The sequence below is a fragment of the Staurois parvus genome, unplaced genomic scaffold, assembly GCF_062004578.1.
Source record: "Staurois parvus isolate SC_StPar_1 unplaced genomic scaffold, SC_StPar_1.0 ptg003601l, whole genome shotgun sequence".
Taxonomy (NCBI): Eukaryota; Metazoa; Chordata; class Amphibia; order Anura; family Ranidae; genus Staurois; species Staurois parvus.
In genome coordinates, this window is record NW_028321397.1 from 1,325,990 (window position 1) to 1,346,580 (window position 20,591).

Here is a 20,591-nt window from a genome sequence, read left to right on the forward strand (position 1 = left end):
TGACCCAGAGCCGGCAGACGCGCCGCGGGAGATGACCCAGAGCCGGCAGACGCGCCGCGGGAGATGACCCAGAGCCGGCAGACGCGCCGCGGGAGATGACCCAGAGCCGGCAGACGCGCCGCGGGAGATGACCCAGAGCCGGCAGACGCGCCGCGGGAGATGACCCAGAGCCGGCAGACGCGCCGCGGGAGATGACCCAGAGCCGGCAGACGCGCCGCGGGAGATGACCCAGAGCCGGCAGACGCGCCGCGGGAGATGACCCAGAGCCGGCAGACGCGCCGCGGGAGATGACCCAGAGCCGGCAGACGCGCCGCGGGAGATGACCCAGAGCCGGCAGACGCGCCGCGGGAGATGACCCAGAGCCGGCAGACGCGCCGCGGGAGATGACCCAGAGCCGGCAGACGCGCCGCGGGAGATGACCCAGAGCCGGCAGACGCGCCGCGGGAGATGACCCAGAGCCGGCAGACGCGCCGCGGGAGATGACCCAGAGCCGGCAGACGCGCCGCGGGAGATGACCCAGAGCCGGCAGACGCGCCGCGGGAGATGACCCAGAGCCGGCAGACGCGCCGCGGGAGATGACCCAGAGCCGGCAGACGCGCCGCGGGAGATGACCCAGAGCCGGCAGACGCGCCGCGGGAGATGACCCAGAGCCGGCAGACGCGCCGCGGGAGATGACCCAGAGCCGGCAGACGCGCCGCGGGAGATGACCCAGAGCCGGCAGACGCGCCGCGGGAGATGACCCAGAGCCGGCAGACGCGCCGCGGGAGATGACCCAGAGCCGGCAGACGCGCCGCGGGAGATGACCCAGAGCCGGCAGACGCGCCGCGGGAGATGACCCAGAGCCGGCAGACGCGCCGCGGGAGATGACCCAGAGCCGGCAGACGCGCCGCGGGAGATGACCCAGAGCCGGCAGACGCGCCGCGGGAGATGACCCAGAGCCGGCAGACGCGCCGCGGGAGATGACCCAGAGCCGGCAGACGCGCCGCGGGAGATGACCCAGAGCCGGCAGACGCGCCGCGGGAGATGACCCAGAGCCGGCAGACGCGCCGCGGGAGATGACCCAGAGCCGGCAGACGCGCCGCGGGAGATGACCCAGAGCCGGCAGACGCGCCGCGGGAGATGACCCAGAGCCGGCAGACGCGCCGCGGGAGATGACCCAGAGCCGGCAGACGCGCCGCGGGAGATGACCCAGAGCCGGCAGACGCGCCGCGGGAGATGACCCAGAGCCGGCAGACGCGCCGCGGGAGATGACCCAGAGCCGGCAGACGCGCCGCGGGAGATGACCCAGAGCCGGCAGACGCGCCGCGGGAGATGACCCAGAGCCGGCAGACGCGCCGCGGGAGATGACCCAGAGCCGGCAGACGCGCCGCGGGAGATGACCCAGAGCCGGCAGACGCGCCGCGGGAGATGACCCAGAGCCGGCAGACGCGCCGCGGGAGATGACCCAGAGCCGGCAGACGCGCCGCGGGAGATGACCCAGAGCCGGCAGACGCGCCGCGGGAGATGACCCAGAGCCGGCAGACGCGCCGCGGGAGATGACCCAGAGCCGGCAGACGCGCCGCGGGAGATGACCCAGAGCCGGCAGACGCGCCGCGGGAGATGACCCAGAGCCGGCAGACGCGCCGCGGGAGATGACCCAGAGCCGGCAGACGCGCCGCGGGAGATGACCCAGAGCCGGCAGACGCGCCGCGGGAGATGACCCAGAGCCGGCAGACGCGCCGCGGGAGATGACCCAGAGCCGGCAGACGCGCCGCGGGAGATGACCCAGAGCCGGCAGACGCGCCGCGGGAGATGACCCAGAGCCGGCAGACGCGCCGCGGGAGATGACCCAGAGCCGGCAGACGCGCCGCGGGAGATGACCCAGAGCCGGCAGACGCGCCGCGGGAGATGACCCAGAGCCGGCAGACGCGCCGCGGGAGATGACCCAGAGCCGGCAGACGCGCCGCGGGAGATGACCCAGAGCCGGCAGACGCGCCGCGGGAGATGACCCAGAGCCGGCAGACGCGCCGCGGGAGATGACCCAGAGCCGGCAGACGCGCCGCGGGAGATGACCCAGAGCCGGCAGACGCGCCGCGGGAGATGACCCAGAGCCGGCAGACGCGCCGCGGGAGATGACCCAGAGCCGGCAGACGCGCCGCGGGAGATGACCCAGAGCCGGCAGACGCGCCGCGGGAGATGACCCAGAGCCGGCAGACGCGCCGCGGGAGATGACCCAGAGCCGGCAGACGCGCCGCGGGAGATGACCCAGAGCCGGCAGACGCGCCGCGGGAGATGACCCAGAGCCGGCAGACGCGCCGCGGGAGATGACCCAGAGCCGGCAGACGCGCCGCGGGAGATGACCCAGAGCCGGCAGACGCGCCGCGGGAGATGACCCAGAGCCGGCAGACGCGCCGCGGGAGATGACCCAGAGCCGGCAGACGCGCCGCGGGAGATGACCCAGAGCCGGCAGACGCGCCGCGGGAGATGACCCAGAGCCGGCAGACGCGCCGCGGGAGATGACCCAGAGCCGGCAGACGCGCCGCGGGAGATGACCCAGAGCCGGCAGACGCGCCGCGGGAGATGACCCAGAGCCGGCAGACGCGCCGCGGGAGATGACCCAGAGCCGGCAGACGCGCCGCGGGAGATGACCCAGAGCCGGCAGACGCGCCGCGGGAGATGACCCAGAGCCGGCAGACGCGCCGCGGGAGATGACCCAGAGCCCGCAGACGCGCCGCGGGAGATGACCCAGAGCCCGCAGACGCGCCGCGGGAGATGACCCAGAGCCCGCAGACGCGCCGCGGGAGATGACCCAGAGCCCGCAGACGCGCCGCGGGAGATGACCCAGAGCCCGCAGACGCGCCGCGGGAGATGACCCAGAGCCCGCAGACGCGCCGCGGGAGATGACCCAGAGCCCGCAGACGCGCCGCGGGAGATGACCCAGAGCCCGCAGACGCGCCGCGGGAGATGACCCAGAGCCCGCAGACGCGCCGCGGGAGATGACCCAGAGCCCGCAGACACGCCGCGGGAGATGACCCAGAGCCCGCAGACACGCCGCGGGAGATGACCCAGAGCCCGCAGACACGCCGCGGGAGATGACCCAGAGCCCGCAGACACGCCGCGGGAGATGACCCAGAGCCCGCAGACACGCCGCGGGAGATGACCCAGAGCCCGCAGACACGCCGCGGGAGATGACCCAGAGCCCGCAGACACGCCGCGGGAGATGACCCAGAGCCCGCAGACACGCCGCGGGAGATGACCCAGAGCCCGCAGACACGCCGCGGGAGATGACCCAGAGCCCGCAGACACGCCGCGGGAGATGACCCAGAGCCCGCAGACACGCCGCGGGAGATGACCCAGAGCCCGCAGACACGCCGCGGGAGATGACCCAGAGCCCGCAGACACGCCGCGGGAGATGACCCAGAGCCCGCAGACACGCCGCGGGAGATGACCCAGAGCCCGCAGACACGCCGCGGGAGATGACCCAGAGCCCGCGGGCATAGTACAGGAGATGACCAGAGACTGCAGACCTTTGGTGAGCAAAAGGATGGGGGGGGGGGAATTACACAGGTACCCGCTCCCACTTCCGCGGACTTGTCCTCCCTCCCTGTAGTCTTGTGGGACACATGACAGGTCCCAGAAGACTGCCGGACCATTCACAAAGCGCAGCGCTTCTCGCACACGTGCAGTGGGGACCCGGCTGTGAAGCCGCAAGCTATCACAGCCGGGTGCCCACACTGAAGATCGCGGTGCCAGGGAGAGAAGACTGAGGACACCGCTGGACCGAGGAGCAGGTAGGTCCGAGGAGCAAGTTCTGCTGCACAGAAGAGCCGTGCGGCCGGCCCGGTGTTCTAACACGACGGCAGCAGGAATAACGGGTCGGCCGCTCCATAAGAAACACAGGCATTTCCCCCCATTTTTTTGGGGGAAAAAAACATGCGTCTTATGGAGCGAAAAATACGGTACACAAAACACTGCTGTGCTTCCTTTATGGGTTTAGATACATCTGGCCGTATTGTCACACTTCTAAAAATACCTACATGTGAGTACACATCCAGACAAAACTCCCTGGCATTTTCACTGGATTCTGTTCCATTGTAACTGTGCCTGGCCCTATTACTGGGCCATTAAAGCACAAGATCACAGCTAGTAGAATACTACAACAATCACATTTGAAAAAGAAAATCAATATGTTTGACTAAAGCCCTGCAGGAAATGAAAATGTACGCTAAGAACAAAACTGTGCACTGTAATGGAGTACATGCAGGCTTGCAGAAAAAAAAAAAAAAAACTCCTTGCACCGATGACATACTGCAATCCGTTTCTTAATGTGGTACTGCACTGTATCTGAGCACCACAAACCAATATACGGTTTGATTAATTTTTAATATTCAAAGCAAACCCCCTATCCAGGTAGGCAGGAGGGTGTGCTTAGCTGAGAAAACTCATCCTCCCCTCTTGAGGACTCCTGGATGTGTGGCATAATTTGCCTAGCCCAGAAACTAGGAAGTAACAGAATAAATGAGAAAAAAACAAAACAAAACAAACAGAAAAAAGCAAAAAAAAACGTAAAACAAGTAAACATAATATACCTTCCTGTCTATTTATTAATGACTAGCAGAAGTATTAAAAATATTTCAGATTGATAGAGTTCAGTTCTACTTTATAAATCATTATCCAGGTAAGATAAATATGAACAATTTCCTCCTCGCATCATTGACATGCTGGTGCCGTACAGCGGTTGCAGGCTGAGCCAAGTCAGAGCATTTCAGTGACTGGCACGCTGGCCCACACGTCCGATGATTTACGTCTTCCTTCTCTGTGGAGCTCTAAATGAGATTTTATTCCGTTTGACAACATTCAATATTTTTTTAAACAAGGTAGTTCAGTCTGAATACGAAGGCGTATTGATTACTGCATCTCACCAAGGCTGTAGCCTCCACATGACTGCAGGATTCTGCTGGCTCTGCTCTTGGCATCCGCTGGGAAACGCGGGCTATCCAGGAGATCAGGATAGGTGCACAGTGCTACGACCTGCGAACAGCAGCAGAAGTAATAGCTGGTTATTCATTTGTTGGAAGGCCGGAGGGACAACTACTATGCAAGAAAAAAAAAAAAAAAAAAAAAAGGAAGAAGATTGGGTCTGCACAGCTTCATCTGGTATTAACAAGAAAATGGATCATTCCAAACCTGATATATCTCAAGTAGATTGTGACAGGATGAACCTTTCACTGACACCTTAAAACTATCAATTTCCCTGAAGCACCCATTAGCCAATTTTCACAAAACAAAGTGACTCAGCAGTTTCAGAGTATGAACCCTCCCTGGTCACACGGTACTTCGAGTGTGCCAATCTGTTTTCTTTAATCGTGGCATTCACCCTTCCAAAGATGCTAAGCAAATATCGACTTTTGTGAAAGTTGGCATCTGCATGTGATCAACCAGTCAACCCCCTTTCCCCAGAACAGTGATCAATCTAGAAATAGGTTGCTCTGGCACTGCATTGCAGAGAAGGCAGGCATGTATTTGCTACCATATTTGAAATTTTAGGATATGCAGGGGGTTACTGCAGCTGGTCGCGGCCGTGCCGTGCAGGGGGTTCTTGCAGCTGGTCGCGGATCGGCCGTGCAGGGGGTTCTTGCAGCTGGTCGCGGATCGGCCGTGCAGGGGGTTCTTGCAGCTGGTCGCGGATCGGCCGTGCAGGGGGTTCTTGCAGCTGGTCGCGGATCGGCCGTGCAGGGGGTTCTTGCAGCTGGTCGCGGCTCGGCCGTGCAGGGGGTCCTTGCAGCTGGTCGCGGATCGGCCGTGCAGGGGGTTCCTGCAGCTGATTGTGATGCTGTGCAGGGGGCTTTTGCAACGGACCAAGGTAGTGTGTGTGTGTGGGGGGGGGGGGGGGTGTTTATTGTAGTGGATCAGTGCTAGGCGGGCATACTCTGCACAGAGTTGCATGGGTGGGTATGCACTATGCAGATATAAGGTCACTTTGATTTGTGTGTACCTACTATAGGTTGTGCTTTGAGTTCTCACTTCTGTGCACCTTTCATCCCCATTTCAAGGGGGTCTACTCTCCAAATTCAGCAACAGATTATAGGAGTGCAGTCATAAAAAGATTTTAAAAACTAAAAATCGGCGATTCACCTTCCAATTGCCACAGTTTTTGGGTGGATGAACCCTTTACATCCCTATAATGAAAAATATTCATGTGATGCTAATAACAGAAGACAAACTGTTCATTACCTGTCGCAGAAATGTGATTGGCTGCTGTCCCATAGCATGAGCATCACCGATGTTGGCTTTTATGACCTCATCGAAAGGTTTCTTAATCCCCTATAGAAAAAATGATCAGTAAGTCAGAGGCGTGGAGAAACAGGGTTTAATCAATTGTAAAGTATTGAAATTATTGGAAGGAAAGAAAGCCACCGCACACCAATGACCTCACTGCAGTGCAGGATTATTGCACAGACAGCCACAACAGCAGTCTGCCCCTCAAGGACTGACATTTGTTTTTTATTTTTTTTTTTTGCCATTTACAGAGAGGATAATTGGGGAGAGGAGGAGCAAAATAAAAAATACAGAAGTAATTGACGGTCCACTTTAACATCACTTCATTTTTTTTATTTAAGGATACATCATATACATGAAAAAAAATGCAACAGAAAGGGTTACATTCTTCGCAGTCACTTTTAATAAACACAAAAATGTGTCAGAAATTCTATATTTAACTGCTGCCGCCTTCACTCTGCCGATGCGGGGACAACGTGCATGTGCATCCGGTATTAGCTACACCGCTGGGTCGCCGACTCGGAGGTTACCATGGCAACTGCATTCAGTACAAAATCCCTATTGTTGATTATTTTTTTTTCCCCACCAAAAAAATGGCACAATTATATTCGGATCTCCAAGTTCTTCTTTCTGCACACATTTTCAATCGCCCTCTCAGTGTTTTAAATGTTTTGTGTCAGTTCCCTCATATTAAAGAAGATCTTAAAGGATCAGGACACGGACGATTGTATAAGAAGACCGATACAGAAAGACTGATTTCCCACCATTCATCTCTATAGAGACAGGAAAGACCGCCATCAGCCAATAAGAGGTGAAGGTTCCAGCCATAGGCTATTAACCGCCTCCCGCCCGCCCTATAAGGAAATGACGGGTGCAAGGCGGTTCCCTTGTTCTGGGAGGATGTCATATGACGTCCTCCCACTCTGGGCACGCAGCGCGGCGATCAGTGGTGCGCTGTGTCCCTGGGACACAGCAGATCACCAATCAATGGAAAGAGCCGATGACGTTGGCTTTGTCATGTGATCAGCTGTGTCCAATCACAGCTGATCGCATGTAAATAAGGAAATTTCTCTCGAGAGCGCGGCCTTTGTCGGTATCTGCAAGCGCAGGAACTTTCGTGCCCATGCTGCAGATGCCGGGGCCGTGCGGTGTCAGCCTCACTGCTGCAGCCCGGAACATCCCCGCGGGAGGGGAGCGGGACATTTGCCACACCATGACAACTGGTTATCGGCATTCCTCTCCTCATGAGCTGTCACGCTGACAGAGGAGAGGAGAGACAGTAATTACTCAGAGGGGACATCTACACTGATCTTCAGGGCACTGATGATCAGTGTAGCCCCATCAGTGCCACCTGTCAGTGTCCAATGCCACCTGTCATTGCCTTTCAGTGCCACCTCATCAGTGCCCATCACTACAGCCTCATTAGCGCACATCAGTGAAGGAGAAAAAAAAATTACTTATTTACAAAATTGTATAACAGAAACTAAGAAAAAAAACTTTCAGTTGTTTTTGGTTTGTTTAGCAAAAAAAAAAAAAAAAAAAAAAAAAAAAAAACCACCCCAAAAACCCAGAGGTGATTAAACACCACCAAAAGAAAGCTCTATCTAAAAAGAAAAAAAAAAAAGAAAAAAATAAAAGAAATATTTCATACGAGTACAATGAATGTTGCATGACCACGCAATTGACAAAGTGCGACACCGCTGAAAGCTGAAAATTGGCCTGGAAAGGGGTATACGTGCCCTGTAGGCAAGGGGTTAAATGAGGGTAACACTGCATCTCGGCGCAATGTGTTATCAAGTTGTGCAGTATAGAAAATGTGATTTCCATCCCTGGTATATTTCTAGTAAAAGTTTTGTGAAAGTTTAGCAGAATACAAATGTTTTTATTGTATATGAGCCCCAGGAATAATCGCCTGTACACTCTCCATCGAAAATCTGTTCATAGGCAGGCTGATCAATTTGCAACTGCCACTTGATCGAAATAAGGGTCAAAAGAAGGGTCGATGGATAGACTGAAGGCTCCAAAATTGCAGCTGTATCAAGATCCATAGATGAAGGATGACCAAGGGAGGAGAGGTGGGGTTAAATCACCCCCCCCCCCCAAAAAAAGATAAAATAAAAACCACTGATCCATTAACCACTTCAAGTCCGGACACTTTTACCCCCTTTCCAGTCCAGGTCAATTTTCAGCTTTCAGCACTATCACACTGTGAATGACAATTGCGCGGTCATGCAATACTGTACCCATATGAATTTTTTTGAGACAGATAAAAAAAAAAAAAAAAAAAAAAAAAAAACACAAAACTTTATTTTGGTGGGATTTATTTACCACTGGGATTTTATTTTTTTGCTATATAAAATGAAAATGTCCAAAAATTTTCAAAAAAGAAAGTGTTTTTATTATAAAATTTTGCAAATAATTTCTTCATGAATCTTGGCCAATATGTATTCATCTTTTTAGAAAAAAAAAAAATTGGATGCGTTTTGGGGAACAGGCCCCCCCTTCCTGCAACCTGCTACAGTTCTGCCATTGATATGTACACCTCTTGTAGGGACCCTCCCCTTCATTATCCACCATGGGTGGTCCCACTACACCAAACAACCGGGCCCGTTCCACTAACATCCCCACAATTGACCTCACTGGCCATCAGACTGTAGGCATTAGCTACATACATATCATACTTTAGGTCATATTGATAATCGGATGAATAAGTATATCAATGCTCATGATCCAAAACATAATAAAATACACAGTGAAGTGTAACAGAATATCCTGAATTCTAATGAACCACTGATACATAAAGTCATTAACCCATACATTCTAGGATACTGATCGCCTATATTACACCGTAGAATCTGCACTTACTTTGCAAACGGGGGAGAGAGAGAAAAAAAAAAAAACAAAAACAAAAAACTCAAGTTATGCAGGCCATACATGGTTCGAATTCCGAACGATTTTTCTTCCAAAAATTGGAAAAGTTGTTCGCTCGGTAATCCGATGATGCCATCATTGATTTTGAAAATCGGCCAACCAAGTCATAAAGTTCACCCCATAAAACAGCCAAAACTGTTCCTTCCAGGTCATGGCTCATGCGCATATTCTTTTCAGAAAAACGATCGTACGATCATATAAAAACATCGGTCGTTTTTCACGAATTTTCCAACATGCCCGATCACTGAAAAGGGGAGGAACCACGAAAATCAGCTGATGCCATTGACCCACTAACAGAGCGAAAAATTGGCAGATTATTCTTAGGTCCGATTTTCAGACGAAAAATCGGTTGATTTTCGACCAGTGTATGGCTGGCCTTAGTATGGCGCGCCTCCCAGTTCTCAGAGAATTGTTAGTAAACAAAACAGTTCTCTCCCGTTAGCTCCTGCACACTGCTTTGCATGACTCTGCAGTGTGCTTACAGTAAAGCACAAACACAGATCATCATGTAAAAAAGCGCACAGTTAACCCTTTGATCGGTCCAGATGTTAACCCCTTCCTGCCCAGTGCCATTAGTACAGTGTCAGTGCTTTTTATTAGCACTGATCCTTGTATTGGTGTCACTGGGGATGTCAGTGGCAGTTAGTCAGTCCCCCCCCAGTGTCAGAATACCCACCGCAGTCCCGCTAAAAGTCGCTGATCGCCGCAATTACTAGTATAAAAAGAAAAAAATCCCAGTATATACACCGCCATTTTTAAACGATATAACTTTCACGTAAACCCATTAATTTACACGTATTGGGATTATTTTTTTAGCAAAGACATGAAGCAGAATACATTTTGGCCTAAATTTATGATAAAAAATTGATTTTTTTTACTGGACATGTTTTATAGCAAAACGTATAGTTTTTTTTTTTTCAAAACGGCCGGTCTTTTTTGTTTATAGCGTTTCGAAGGGGGTCCCTGCTTCCTCAGAGCTGTACTGAACACCCACTCCCCTGATGGGACTCATGTTATCTTCAAGTGCCTGTGAGGACTTACATGCCTGATTTTATTCGCTGTTTGTGAGTATATTTTTTACAATTAATACATTTTGGTTACTGAGGTAATGCGCAAGGTTGGTGCGCTTCTCGTTTTCATTTCACACCACAACTACAAGGCCAGACATGACATGATCACACACACAATCATGTGTTAGATCCAACCAGTGCCATCCATCAGTGTCATTTATCTGTGCCACACACAGAAAACTGAGCAGATCATCTTTCATTTCCTGACCTTCACTAGGAAAGGAAGGGAAACCATCTATTTACTAAGAGCAGCTCACATCTTCCTTCGAGACATTATGTCTGAACGCTGGACTTAACCTCTTTGCTGCCAGAGCCGTTGTTTTTGCATGTTTAAAAAAATAATTTTAGGCCAGAAAAATACTTAAAGGGGAACTACACTGCATTTGAGCACCACAAACAAATGACTTCTGATCGCCTAGGCCAGGGGTAGGCAACCTGGGAGCCGCAGGACTACACGTTCCCTCATGCCTCTGCAAGTCATAGCTGTAACGGTCAGTTTTGTAATCTTTGCAATGCCTCATGGGAAATGTAGTTCCACAACAGCTAGAGAGCCGCAGGTTGCCTAGGCGATTGCAGCGGAAGTGGGAGCGGGTAACTGCCAAATTCGGGTACCCCCTCCCCCCCTCTGCCCAAAGGGGCCAATCCTTAATGGAGATCGGGGGACAAAGGCTTAAAGCAGAACTTCCCATTTTGGGTGGAGCTCCGCTTTAAATCCCCTTTCTTCCCCATTCTGATGCTCGGTTTGAACTTCAGGAAGTCGTCTTCAACCTCGTCTAGATGCCTAAAAGCATTGAGTTGCTGCCATGTGATTGGCTGATTAAGTTTGTGTTACCGAGCAATTGAACAGGTGGACCTAATAAAGTGGCCAGTGAGTGTAGATGATACAGTATGGTATTCCAATGCCGATGTTATAGAATGAAAGTGTATGATGTGAACATATAACTCTGTTAATAGGGCGGCACAGTGGCTAAATGGTTAGCACTTCCACCTGGCAGTACTCGGGTCGTGGGTTCGAATCCCAACCACGGCACCACCTGCCTGGAGTTTGCATGTTCTGCCTGTGTGGGTTTCCTCCGGGTACTCCCGTTTCCTCCCACACTCCAAAGACATGCTGGTAGGTTAATTGGCTCCTGTCTAAATTGTCCCTAGTATGTGTATGTATGAATGTGAGTTAGGGACCTTAGATTGTACCCCCCTTGAGGGTTAGGGACTGATGTGAATGTACAATATATATGTAAAGTGCTGTGTAAATTGATGGCGCTATATAGGTACCGGAAATAAAAAAAATCTTGGCAAGGTGAAATTCCAGTTCTAGCAAGAAGAATAAACTGCCAACAAGACTGCACTACACAAAGAAGAAAAAAAAAAAAAAACACTCAGAACGGGGAAAGTTGCAGCAGCAACACCCCCACCCAATGCTCCTACCCCTCACGGAGGATGAATACAGAACACAGACATGTCCAAGGTGAGGCGACGCGTTTTGCCCAGAGGAATTAATCCATCAACCTTAATCCTGCCTCCCTCCACTCTGCAGCTGATCAACTCCACGACAGCATCCTCCTCCCCCTGTCCTGCCCCGACTTGGCTTTGACCGCCTACAACAACGCGCTCTCAACAGCCCTTGACTCACTAGCGCCTTTAACCACACGCAACATCAGACCCCGACCGCTCCAGCCCTGGCAGACTGATCACACCAAAACCCTCAAACGACAAAGTCGTGCCCTGGAGCGACTATGGCGCAAAACCAAATCCAAACAAGCCTTCACCCGCTACAAATCTGCCTTCCACACCTACACCTCCTCCCTCCATGCTGCCAAACAGGCCTACTTCTTGACCCTCATCAAGGCCCTCTCCTCCAATCCTCGCCGACTCTTCTCTGCCTTCAACTCTCTACTCTCTCCACCCCCACCTCCACCCAGCACCTCACTCACTGCCCTTGAGATTGCCAATCACTTCAAAAACAAAATTGACACAATTCGCAAGGACATTGCCGCAACTCACACGCCCTCTCAACCTGTCCCCTCTCACACAGCTACCCCCTAATCCCCACTCCCCCTCGACTTAACCCGCAGGGATTTCGTCGCTGCTCAAACTCTCTCCAACCCCCTTCACCCTCACTCAGCTACCCCCTCATCACCCCTCTCCCACGGCCCCACCACTGCTCTGACCTCCTCTTCCACCCCACCCTACATTCCTCATACTGAAGCTCCCCCAACACTCCGCACCTTTGACCTTACTACCATCGAGGAAGTCTCCAAGATCCTCTCTGATGCCCGCCTCACCACCTGCCCCCTCGACCCTATCCCCTCACAACTCCTACGACCTTCCTCCTCCTCCATCCTACGCTCCCTCACCCACATCTTCAATCTCTCCCTCTCCTCAGGCACTTTCCCCTCCCCTCTGAAACATGCACACATCACCCCCATACTTAAAAAGCCCTCCCTGGACCCCAATGACCCGAACAACCTCAGACCCATCTCCCTGCTCCCATTTACATCTAAACTCCTCGAGCGCCTAGTCTACACCCGCCTATGCTCTCACCTCAACGACAACAACCTCCTCGATCCCCTACAGTCCGGCTTCCGTCCCCTACACTCCACCGAAACTGCCTTACTCAAACTCTCCAACGACCTGCTAACCGCCAAAGCTAATGGCCACTATTCAGTGCTCCTACTCCTTGACCTCTCTGCGGCCTTCGACACAGTCGACCACCCCCTCCTCCTCAAAAAACTACACTCCCTCGGCCTCAGAGATTCTGCTCTCTCCTGGCTCTCATCCTACCTGTCACAACGCTCCTTCAGCGTTACCTATAATGCTACCACCTCCCCCTCACTCCCCCTCTCTGTTGGGGTCCCTCAAGGCTCTGTCCTCGGGCCCCTTCTCTTCTCCATCTATACCTCCTCCCTTGGCCAACTCATACACTCTCACGGCTTCAACTACCACCTCTATGCCGACGACACACAAATCTATCTCTCAACCCCCCACCTCACCCCCTTGGTCTCAGCCCGAATCACACACCTACTGAGCGACATATCAGACTGGATGTCGCTCCACTTCCTTAAATTGAACCTCTCCAAAACCGAGTTTCTTGTCTTCCCCCCAGCCCGGACACCACCCCCCATTGATTTCTCCATCACATCCAACAACGCTACCATCAAACCCGCCCCGCAGGCCAGAGTACTGGGTGTCATTCTGGACTCCAACCTATCCTTCCAGCCCCAAGTCCAATCTTTAACAAACTCGTGCAGACTCCACCTCCGCAACATCGCCAAAATCCGCACGTTCCTAACCCCAGAAACCACTAAACAGCTCATCCACTCCCTCATCATATCACGACTCGACTACTGCAACTCCCTCCTCACTGGCCTGCCTCGCCGCTGGCTATCCCCTCTTCAGTCCATCCTGAACACGGCTGCCAGACTCATTCACCTTTCCAACCGCTCTGTCTCCGCCACCCCCCTCTGCCAATCCCTCCACTGGCTTCCGATTGCGCAACGGATCAAATTCAAAATCCTAACGCTGACGTACAAAGCTGTCCACCATACTGCCCCGAACTACATCACTGACCTAATATCCAAGTACCACCCAGCACGCACACTCCGCTCCTCACAAGACCTCCTTCTCTCTAGTTCCCTGGTCTCCTCCTCCCATGCCCGCCTCCAGGACTTCTCCAGGGTGTCACCCATCCTCTGGAACTCCCTGCCCCAACCCATCAGATTATCACCTACTCTCCTCTCCTTTAGGCGCACCCTGAAAACCCATCTCTTCAGGGAAGCCTACCCCACCCCCTGCTAACTTGCCGACCTCCTCCACTCTTCCTACCACTCCATCCCCCACAGCTATCTCCTCCTGTACCACCATCCCCTCCCTCCTAGATTGTAAGCTTGAAAGAGCAGGGCCCTCGATCCCCTCATGTTTTGCATTGTATTGGTATTGTTCTGTCACATGTTCTGTCTCCCTCTGTAATGTACAGCGCTGAGTGAACTATTGGCGCTTTATAAATACTGTATAATAATAATAATAATCAACCTCTTCCAATGGAAAATGACATCATCACCATCATGTGATCACATTCTGGCCTCACCCATCTCCGATCAGAAAATCTCCATTCAGCGTGATATTGTATTGTAAAGCGCTGCGCTATATAAATCCTGTATGACAATATGAGAATACACAGCAAGCCAAACACTGAAAAACATTTTTTTCACAAGCAAGGACGGGTCAAAACTAGTGGTGCATTGGAATGAAAATTCTGGTGCCGAAACCGAAAACTCAAAATGCACTTGGCCGAAAACCGAAACGCAAAGTTTTTTTAAATGAATATATATTGATAAAAAAACCAAACAAAAAAAACAAACAATATATACCCCGATTTTTTTGTAATTTATGAAAGAGGATAATTACACCGAGTAAATAGATACCCAACAAGTCACGTTTTAAAATTGCGTATGCTCATTGAATGGCATGTGGCTAAATAGTTAGCACTTCCTGGCTGTACTAGGGTCGTCGGTTCGAATCCCAACCACGGCACCTCCTGCCTGGAGTTTGAATGTTCTCCCTGTGCCTGCATGGGTTTCCTCGGGGTACTCTAGTTTCCTCTTACACTCCAAAAATATGCTGGTAGGTGAATTGGCTCCTGTCTACATTGCCCGTGTATGTATGAATGTGAGTTAGGGACCTTAGATTGTACACCCCTTGAGGGTTAGGAACTGATGTGAATGTAAATATATATATATATATATATATATATATATATATATATATATATATATATATATCTCTATCACTGCATAAATTGACAGCAGAACCTGCAATGAATAAAAATAAATGGGGTCACAGAGACAGGAAATGAGACAGCCTCTCCTAAATAGGGTCAAAGGACAGGAAATGAGACAACCTCTCCTAAATGGGGTCACAAAGTTGGGAAATGAGACCACGTTTCCTAAATGTGGTCAAAGGTCAGGAAAGGAGACAACCTCTTCAAAATGGGGTCAAAGGTCAGGAAAGGAGACAACCTCTCCCAAGTGGGGTCACAGAGAGACGGGAAAGGAGACAACCTCTCCCAAATGGGGTCACAGAGAGACGGGAAAGGAGACAACCTCTCCCAAATGGGGTCACAGAGAGACGGGAAAGGAGACAACCTCTCCCAAATGGGGTCACAGAGAGACGGGAAAGGAGACAACCTCTCCCAAATGGGGTCACAGAGAGACGGGAAAGGAGACAACCTCTCCCAAATGGGGTCACAGACGGGAAAGGAGACAACCTCTCCCAAATGGGGTCACAGACGGGAAAGGAGACAACCTCTCCCAAATGGGGTCACAGACGGGAAAGGAGACAACCTCTCCCAAATGGGGTCACAGACGGGAAAGGAGACAACCTCTCCCAAATGGGGTCACAGACGGGAAAGGAGACAACCTCTCCCAAATGGGGTCACAGACGGGAAAGGAGACAACCTCTCCCAAATGGGGTCACAGACGGGAAAGGAGACAACCTCTCCCAAATGGGGTCACAGACGGGAAAGGAGACAACCTCTCCCAAATGGGGTCACAGACGGGAAAGGAGACAACCTCTCCCAAATGGGGTCACAGACGGGAAAGGAGACAACCTCTCCCAAATGGGGTCACAGAGATGGGAAAGGAGACAACCTCTCCCAAATGGGGTCACAGAGATGGGAAAGGAGACAACTTCTCCCAAATGGGGTCACAGAGACGGGAAAGGAGACAACCTCTCCCAAATGGGGTCACAGACGGGAAAGGAGACAACCTCTCCCAAATGGGGTCACAGAGATGGGAAAGGAGACAACTTCTCCCAAATGGGGTCACAGAGACGGGAAAGGAGACAACTTCTCCCAAATGGGATCACAGAGACGGGAAAGGAGACAACCTCTCTTAAATGGCAAAGGAACGAATATCTCAATATCTTGTCTATAGTGGTGGGTCCCCCTACGATGAGCGGGGGTCATTGCTGGGCTCCTGGCCATGCACGAAGAAAAGGGCCCAACTACTGTCCAGAAAACTTTATTCATTGTTGCAAAAATAAAGGTCACAAAGTGCCCAGCCCACTCGATGCAAGTCATTTTACATAACACATAGAAAAGCGATATAACCGCACAGAAAGTGATCTGGAGCAGCTCCCACCCTCCTGGAAGGACAGCATGCAATGCAGCAAATGCGGTCCTGTGAGAAGAATGAAATGTAACCAGAAGAAATAGAATCCTGCAGTGTGGGCAGAATTTGCTCATAGTAAACCCTGCAGAGGAATGTCGGGGTCACCACCCTCTGCGCCCCCCCCCCCCCCCCCCACTGACAAGTGGAAGGCCAGAGCACAAGGATGTGATGGGCACCAGATTCCTGACCACAACTGTACAGAGCAGATCAGCTCCTCTATAGGTGGAACTACAAGTCTCAGCAAACTGCAGAGGTTCCGGGTTGGTTACAGCACAGCTCAGCCTGGTAAATGACATTCACAAAGGGAGGAAGCACTGAAAATGTGCGCTCAATATACCTTCGCTTTAATGTCATGCACCATAAAAATTGGAATTACCGCAACTTTACTCTCCAAATGAAGCAAGAACCACCAAACAAGGAGGGGGGGGGGGGCACTCAAAGATGCATTAAAAGTGGTTGTAAAGGCTGAAGGTTTTTTACCTTCTGTGTGCAGCAGCTTCCCCAGCCCCCCAATACTTACCTGAGCCCCATCACGATCCAGCGATGTGTCCGACACCCTTGGCTGCCCCAGCTCAAAAACCACTGATTTTGAACAAAAAAAAAAGGTTTTTCTTAGTTTGTTATAAAATTTTGTAAATAAGTGATTTTTCTCCTTCACAGAAGTGCACTAATGAGGCTGCAGTGAGGGGCACTGATAGGCTGCACTGGAAGGTGGCACTGATAGGCATCACTGATGGGCACTGAAAGGCAGCACTCATATGTGGCACTGATGAGGAGACACTGGTAGGTGGCACTGATGGGTACTGACAGGCATTACTGATGGGCACTGAAAGGCAGCACTCATATGGCACTGATGAGGAGGCACTGATGGGTACTGACAGGCAGCACTCATATGGCACTGATGAGGAAGCACTGACAGGCATCACTGATGGGCACCGAAAGGAAGCACTGATGGGCACTGACAAGCAGCTCAGATGGGCACTGATATGTGGCGTTGATGTGCACTGGTAGGCACTAATATGTGGGATTGATGGGGCTACACTGCCGTGCCCTGATGATCAGTGTACATGTCCCCTCTGAGGAATGCCAATTACCGGCTCTCCTCTCCTGTCAGCGTGACAGCTCGTGAGCAGAGGAATGCCGATAACCAGCATTTCCTTATTTACATGCTATCAGCTATGGTTGGACACAGCTGATCACATGACAGAGCCGACGTCATCAGCTCTTTCCGTCGATCAGTGATCCGCTGCGTCCCAGGGATGGTTAGAGCAGGCATGGTTAGAGTTGGAGGACGTCATATGACGTCCTCCCAGAACGAGAGAACCGCCACCCACCCGTCCGTCATTTCCTTAAATGGCAGGTGGGAGGCGGTTAAAGTAGTGCAGGAACCTTTACAAAGTCGTTGCGACTTTGAAAAGGTTCCCACACTACTTTGGCGCGACTTAAGTGTTAGAATGTGTAAAGTCGCATCAATAGACGCACTTAATGCTTTCCTATTGGCCAAAAAGAAAACACGTCATTAAACCCAACACTTGTGTGGTTCCAGTGAAGTCTATTGCGCCAAAAACGCAATCTGCTGCAGGAAAAAAGTCCCTTTTCAAAAACGCAGCAGCTGAAAACGCATGGAGGTGAAGGCGTGCCATAGGAGGCCATGTGAGATGGAAGATGGGGTGTGCAGGAACAGCATCTGCACTGGGACCCGGGATAGGGGGTCAGAGTATGCTGGGATCTGTAGTGCCCCAAGAACTTTGTTCTATATAGGACATATAGAATCCCGGGGATCCACAGCAGTCATAGAAGTCCTGACTACATGAGGTCTGTCCGCAGCATGGAAGGGATGGTGGTGACTCCGCACACCATGGACATCCCCAATGACAGACATGGAGCTCCCCAGATCTGTAGCCCCCATCATGCTGGGACTTACAGTTCCACACGGATTTTTAATTCCTCCATCATACAGTCCTCTGCTACCCCAGACGGGAGGGAATGTCTAATCTCTCAGTCAGCCAGGCCATGCTAGGGGTTGTAGTCCCCCCGTAGGGCTATGCTGGGGGTTGTAGCCCCCCCATCAGGTCATATTGGAATTTGTCGCCCTCCCGGCGGGCCAGGCTGGAAGTTGTAGCCCTCCCGTCAGGCCATGCTGGGAGTTGTAGTCCCCCCATCGGGTCAGGCTGGGAGTTGTCGTCCCCCTGTTCAGCCGCACTGGGGGTTGTAGTCCTCCCGTCAGGTCAGGCTGGGAGTTGTAGTCCTCCCGTCACTCAGGCCATGCTGGGAGTTGTAGTCCTCCCGTCACTCAGGCCATGCTGGGAGTTGTAGTCCTCCCGTCGGGTCAGGCTGGGAGTTGTCGTCCCCCTGTTCAGCCGCACTGGGGGTTGTAGTCCTCCCGTCGGGTCAGGCTGGGAGTTGTAGTCCTCCCGTCGGGTCAGGCTGGGAGTTGAAGTCCTCCCGTCGGGCCATATTAGGAGTTGTAGCCCTCCCGTCGGGTGAGGCTGGGAGTTGTAGTCCTCCTGACACTCAGGCCATGCTGGGGGTTATAGTCCTCCCGTCGGGTCAGGCTGGGAGTTGTAGTCCTCCTGTCACTCAGGCCATGCTGGGGGTTGTAGTCCGCCCTCACTCACCCTCTGCAGCTCCCTCTCGATCTCCCCGGCCTTGATGACGATGGGTCCCCGCACAGCGTACTCCACCGCCCGCACCTGGGGGTTCATAGACTGCAGAGTGAGGATCCGATTCCGCACCGCGGGGGCCTCCGCGACCACACTACTACTGCCGGCCCTCCGGGGGGCGCCGGATCCCCCTGCCCTCCTCAACCCGCCGAACAGCACCGACCTCACGACACCCCTCATGTCACCGGGAGACCGCCTCTCTATCGTAGGCGGGGTCAGAAGGGGCAGGGCACCGGCTATATGGTGGGCGGAGTCAGGAGAAAGGACAGGGCGTCCTCTTTATGGTGGGCGCAGTCATGAGAAGGGGCAAGGCGCTCGCTCTATGATGGGCGGGGTCAGGAGAAAGGTAAAGGTGTCGCTCTATGGTAGTTGGAGTCAGGAGAAGCGGAAGGGTGTCGCTTTATCGTGGGCGGGGTCAGGAATAAGGGAGGGCGCCACTCTGTGGTGAGCGGGTCAGATTCAAAGCAGGTGGACGCATTGTTTTGTGTGAGGGAGTAGGGCAGGGCCCAGCTCTGTTTGTAGGCGGGGTTAGAAAGGGGGCAGGGCACGGCTCTGTTTGTGGGCGAGGTTAGCCGGAGGGGCATGACGCCGACCTATAGTGGGCGGAGTCAGGAGGAAGGAGCGCGCAGGGATCGTGGCCGGCTACACAGTACTAGAGCGCGGAGAACCCCCAGCATGCAGTGCGCGCCTGACAGGAATTGGCGGGAAGGGCTCAGTGGTGTGATAGTATTGGCGGCGTTGTGTGAGGAGAGCTCAGGCGTACAGGACGGCTGATAATCAGTAGCAGGGAACTAAAAAATGGTTATATCAGAGTCTGCCACACCCAGAATCCCAGGAATACAGGAGCCTGTGATGGGGACGTTAGTTTCAATATTCTGCCTAATACGGGGGTGAGCGGCCCATAGATGGGTGTCTCCATGTGGGGTGAGCGGCCCATAGATGGGTGTCCCTGTGGAAGGAGTTTACCCCTATTCCTGCTTAGGTGACTACAGTAACTTTTGGATTCCTGTCAAGCCTGCTGTAGTCACCCATATAAAGGGAAGGTGAACCAGAAATACATTGGGGGGAGTTCATAAAAACCGGAGCAACTGTGCATGGCAACCAATCGGATTCTACCTGCAGCTTGTTCAGTTAAGCTTTGAAAATGAAATAATAAAGCTGATTGGTTGCCCTGCACTGCTAACCACACCCCCGTTGTATATATCCAGTACACAGAGTACACCCAACATTGGGACATGGCTGCCAACCAACCCCTACCATCCCCGTCCAATCATCTGTAATACATTGTCCTAATGGCCCTTCACCTGGAGCTCCTTCCTCACCCACATCCCCACCTATCATCCTTCATCACCCCTCACCTGGAGCTCCTTTCTCACCCACCTATCATCCTTCATCACCCCTCACCTGGAGCTCCTTTCTCACCCACCTATCATCCTTCATCACCCCTCACCTGGAGCTCCTTCCTCACCCACATCTCCATCTATCATCCTTCATCACCCCTC

At 52.8% G+C, this 20,591-nt stretch overlaps 1 protein-coding gene across 1 annotated transcript in view; it reads right to left on the reverse strand.

The window, feature by feature from the left end:
- The window catches only part of GPT2 (glutamic--pyruvic transaminase 2), a 34,339-nt gene extending 14,744 nt beyond the window's left edge, over positions 1-19,595 (reverse strand). The window contains exons 1-3 of the mRNA XM_089667837.1: positions 19,045-19,595; positions 6,214-6,303; positions 4,902-5,010 (exon numbers count right to left, since the gene is read on the reverse strand). Coding sequence (XP_089523963.1) covers positions 4,902-5,010; positions 6,214-6,303; positions 19,045-19,269 — 424 coding nt within the window. The 5' untranslated portion in view covers positions 19,270-19,595. The remainder of the gene's footprint in view (positions 1-4,901; positions 5,011-6,213; positions 6,304-19,044) is intronic.
- Positions 19,596-20,591: the final 996 nt, after the last annotated feature.